Genomic DNA, 2,684 nt, shown 5'->3' with positions numbered 1-2,684 from the left:
ACTGAGGGGGCCACAGGGCGGGTACTGAGGGGGGCTGCGGGGTGGGTACTGAGGGGGCTGCGGGGTGGGTACCTTGCCCACAAAGGCCAAGAGCTGGGCGCCTGCTGGGCTCTCGTCAGTGCTCAGCCAGAACTCAGAGTTGTCATCTGAGGCCACAGAGAACTGGACATCTCCTAGGCCACAGGACAGGGGCTCAGGGTGGGTGGCTGGGGCCCTTCAGGACCCCCACCCCTGTGCATCCCGACCTCCGCACCATCTCTGATTGGGTGGATGAAGCCGAAAATCCGAAGTCCGTAGTTCTTCCACTTGGGGGACACAGCCAACTTCTTCACGGTGGTGCGAGTCTGGGGGGGAGGTCGGTGACCTCTGATGTCAGAGCTCACTGCACACCCCTGCCCACCCCCTTCCCAGAGGATCCCGGCCCCCACTGCCCCGCCCTCAACACTCACGTGGGGGAAGAGTGGGAAGTGCAGGTCCCTTCTCAGGTGGCCCACGGCCCCGCCACACCAGTCCTCGAACACGTGCAGGTTAACCTGCCCCTTGTACTGGGGGAGGTGCGCCTTACCTTCTGCACAAGCCCCACCCAGCCCCGCCCTTCCCCCCATCACAGGCAGAGCAGAGCTCACCTCCTCCCGCCATGGGGGTGTCTGATGGGTGAGGTTCAGGGGAGGTGGCCTCCCAGCTCCCCCAGGAAAGAGCATGTTTGGATCCAGACCTTCTGCCTATAGGAAAGAAAGGACACCAGGGTCGGAGCTGAGAGCTGTGAGGGCAGGGAGGGGTCACCCAACCATAAGCCCCCACCCCCCGCGGGCACAGGGCAGGGGGCACATACACAGTCACCCGGATCGAGAAGCACCACCACACATCACACTTTCCTTACACTCAGACACACACTGAGACACACTTCACAGACCCCCCTTTCACACATGTAGCCGTATAACCCTAAATACACTCAACATGCCCAGACGCACAAACCCCAACCTCCGTTGCACCCGGGCCACACACGTGTCACACAGCCAGACACCAGCCACTCCACACACAGACACCCAGGACACATGTGCAGTCCCTCCGTGCACCTATGTCCACCAAGACTCAGGCACCAACCCCCAGGCTGGGGACGTCTGTGTTGGGGACACACCACCCATGGTGCACGCAGGTGGCCATTGGGCTGTGTCCTTCCCTGCAGACACATGGCCGGCTGCTCACCGCCTGCTCCTCCTCGCGGCTTTCACTGGAGTCCTCAGCCCTCTGCGTGGACAGCGCAGCCCGGACACCCCGACCGTCAGTCACCTCAGCCAGCTTCTCGCTGTCTGTGGGCAGCACATGGGGCATAGTGGGGTCCAGGCTCTAAGGCGCACGTCCCACTGCTGCGCAAGTTGGGTGGGTTGGAACCCCCATCCCACGTGGCCAGGGAGGGGCCTCCGACTGAAGCCTCCTTGGGCCACTTCTCCCACAGGCATCCATGGCTGGGCAAGTGTCCTCCGCCCAGTCCCACTCTGGTGGGGGAGCCCCAGCCGGCTGGTGTGAGAAGTTACATGCACACTAGCGTGGATGCATGCACACGCACACCCACGTGGACACCCTTGTTGAATAGCTCCTCCTCTAAGAAGCCCTCCAGGACTGCTCCGGTAGCTGCTTCCTCTTCTTTCCTAAGCACTTTCTTGGGTGCGGTCAAGTTTTGTGTCCACCCCCCTAACCAGAACTGAGAGCTGAGGGCTAGTGCTGGAATCTGTTGTCAAGCACGCTGATGAGCCCCATATTATTCCTCACTGGCCTCTCCAAGATTCATTTACAAAACATGGCAGGTAGCACCCACCTGGCCTTGATGTCCTGAGGGCTGATGGTGTGTGTGTGTGTATGTGTGTGTGTGTGTGTGTGCGTCTTCTTTTAGGGACAGAGCAGTGCTAGGACTCTCAAGGCTGTGGCAGCTCTGTCGTGCACAGACTCTGTGGGGGCCAGAGCACTGGGACCAGCCCCAGCCCCCTGGCCTTGCGGTCCAGGGGGCTCTGTGGAGCCAGGTGCAGGATGGGCAGCTGTGGGACTAAACAGGGAGCTTTGATCCCTCGGGTGGAGTGGCCCATGATGTTCTGAGTCTGCAGGAGGAGGTCGGACCTCACTCCTCCCGATCCTCAGGACCTGGCTTCCTTGAGGGGGGTCAGGGCAGCCTGGGAGCAGTCCTGTCCTGGGGCTGGGGTCTCTCCTGCCCCGGTGGGAGGTTCTGCTTCCTCCCTCATCAAGCTGTTTCCCTTAAACCCCCTCATGCTGTGCAAGTTTGGGGCCCTCTGCCTCCCCTCTTCTCGTTGGCCATTCATCCATGCTGTCCTCCTATCTGGAAGCTCTTCCCCCAGATGCCACCAGAGGTGCCACCTCCGAGAGGCCCTCCTTGATTCCCCTAGTGAAAGTGGCAGGACCCTGCCCCTGGCTCCTTCCCACAGTCCTCCTCAGCACCAGACTTGTTTGTGGGTTGATCGTCTGTTCCCACCTGGAGTGTGAACAAGGGAGCTGGCTGTCAGAAGATTCACTCAGCAACTCAGGGCACCCCAGGTGGGACCCCCATCGCCATGCCTCGCCCCGTAACACACAGACCTGAAGTCCGCATCACAGGTTCACCTGGGGAGCCTCCAGGAAACGTTCCTAACTGCGCCGGTCAGCTCCCCATCCTGCCTCCCCAAACACACACACAC

At 61.3% G+C, this 2,684-nt stretch overlaps 1 protein-coding gene across 1 annotated transcript in view; it reads right to left on the bottom strand.

Moving 5' to 3' along the window:
* The window catches only part of B4GALNT4 (beta-1,4-N-acetyl-galactosaminyltransferase 4), a 12,552-nt gene that overhangs the window by 7,585 nt on the left and 2,283 nt on the right, over window positions 1–2,684 (bottom strand). The window contains exons 3-7 of the mRNA XM_004389402.2: window positions 1,207–1,310; window positions 627–722; window positions 450–545; window positions 254–344; window positions 73–173 (exon numbers count right to left, since the gene is read on the bottom strand). Of these exons, the coding sequence (XP_004389459.2) occupies window positions 73–173; window positions 254–344; window positions 450–545; window positions 627–722; window positions 1,207–1,310 (488 nt within the window). The remainder of the gene's footprint in view (window positions 1–72; window positions 174–253; window positions 345–449; window positions 546–626; window positions 723–1,206; window positions 1,311–2,684) is intronic.

Source organism: Trichechus manatus, unplaced genomic scaffold (genome assembly GCF_000243295.1).
Source record: "Trichechus manatus latirostris isolate Lorelei unplaced genomic scaffold, TriManLat1.0 scaffold00244, whole genome shotgun sequence".
NCBI classification, from domain to species: Eukaryota; Metazoa; Chordata; class Mammalia; order Sirenia; family Trichechidae; genus Trichechus; species Trichechus manatus.
This window is presented reverse-complemented; position numbering and strand designations above follow the sequence as displayed.